The sequence below is a fragment of the Eimeria maxima genome, genomic scaffold, assembly GCF_000499605.1.
Source record: "Eimeria maxima Weybridge genomic scaffold, Emw_scaff2432, whole genome shotgun sequence".
In the NCBI taxonomy this organism is placed as follows: domain Eukaryota; phylum Apicomplexa; class Conoidasida; order Eucoccidiorida; family Eimeriidae; genus Eimeria; species Eimeria maxima.
The window spans coordinates 1-1,702 of NW_013565286.1; the positions used below are offsets into that span (position 1 = coordinate 1).

General features: G+C 43.5%; 1 protein-coding gene across 1 annotated transcript; it reads right to left on the reverse strand.

Moving 5' to 3' along the window:
• Positions 1-223: 223 nt before the first annotated feature.
• EMWEY_00058530 (hypothetical protein, conserved) lies at positions 224-1,172 on the reverse strand (the record flags this gene model as incomplete). Its single annotated transcript, XM_013480865.1, has 4 exons — positions 224-288; positions 576-699; positions 943-983; positions 1,122-1,172. Coding segments are annotated over 4 exons (281 nt in total), but the record flags the coding sequence as incomplete, so codon positions are not given.
• Between the last annotated feature and the right edge of the window lie 530 nt (positions 1,173-1,702).

Here is a 1,702-nt window from a genome sequence, read left to right on the forward strand (position 1 = left end):
AATATATATATATATATAAGGAGACAAATAAAAAAGGAGAGAAAATCAGACAAAAAAAAAGACAATAATAAACGAATAGATATATAAATAAATAAAATAAATAAATAAATAAATTAATTAAATTAATTAAATAAAATAAATAAAATAAATAAATAAATAAATAAAGTGTCTCCTTTATTTACTAGCAAGAAAGTTTCCTTGTTTATCTCTTGCTGTTGCTGACCAATCCGCATCAATAAACAAATCATAAAAAAGAATCTTTTTCTTCCCTTTATAGCTTAAATTTGCCTATAAATAAACCCTAAACCCTAAACCCTAAACCCTAAACCCTAAACCCTAAACCCCAAACCCTAAAAATTCTAAACCCTAAAAATTGTAAACCCTAATGTGATGTATGTAAACTGGATATAATGGCTAATCTCTTCCTCTCTCTCTTTTTTTATTAGGGTTTATTTTTTATTATTTATAACCTATATATAAGTATCTAGGGTTTAGGGTTTATGGTATTTTTAGGGTTTATAGGGTTTATAGGGTTTATAGGGTTTAGGGTTTAGGGTTTAGGGTTTAGGGTTTACCTCTCCTTGTACTTTAACATTAAAGAAAGAAAGTTCTGTTGATTCATCTAATAGTTTTATTTTTGCTGCAGCTATTTGCTGCTGCAGTGTAGATATACACCAGGCTGTTAGCTGCTTCTCCTCCCTGCAGCAGCAGCAGCAACAGCAACAGCAACAGCAGCAGGGCATGAAGCAGCAGCAGCAGCAAGAGACAAAAGCAGCAGCAGCAACAGCAACAGAACGAACACAAGCGGGGAAGCAAACGAGGTACCGTTGGTGCTGCAGCAGCAACAGCAGCAGCAAAAGCAGGCAGCATCAGCAGCAGCATCAGCAGCAGCAGCAGCAGCAGCAGCAACAGCAGCAGCAGCAGCAGCAGCAGCAGACTTACCAGTGTGAGGAGTTGGTGTTCCAAGGGGAAGACTTCGCTACCTATAAATAAAGGAGACACAAGGAGACACAACATAATGAATAGCCAGCAGCAGCAGCAACAGCAACAGCAGCAGCAACAGCAACAGCAGCAACAGCAGCAGCAGTAGGAGCTGCAGCAGCAGCAGCTATATAACATACAGCGGCATCCTCAACAGTTTGAGTGCGCTGCTGCTCCTCCTTCTCCGCCATCTTCTGCTGCTGCTGCAGTTGCTGCTGCTGCTGCTGCTACAGTTGCTGTTACTGCTGCTGCTGCTACAGTTGCTGCTGCCTGCAAGCCTCTTCTATCTAGTGCAGCAGCTATAGCAGCAGAATCCCTAGGCTGGCTTCTGCGCTTAGTGCTGCTGTCGTGTCTTGCTGCTGCTGCTGCTGCTGCTGCTGCTGCGAAGTACAGGCTCCGCTGCTGCCACTACTACTACTACTGCAGCTGCTGCTATGCTGCTGCTGCTGCTGCTGCTTCTGCGTTACTTAATTGTACTACAGACAACGGTGGCGCTGCTGCAGCGAGTCTCCAGCAGCAGCAGCAGCAGCAGCAGCAACTGCAGCAACTGCAGCAGAGATAAAATAAATAAAATAAAAGAGAGTGTCTCCTTTAGATAAAGACAAGGGTCTCCTTTATCCCTCTGTCTTAATTGGTGGACTGTCCCCTGTCACCTGCTGCTGCTGCTGCTGCTGCTGCTGCTGTTGCTGCTGCTGCTGCTGTCGTCGCAGCTCCTCACCGT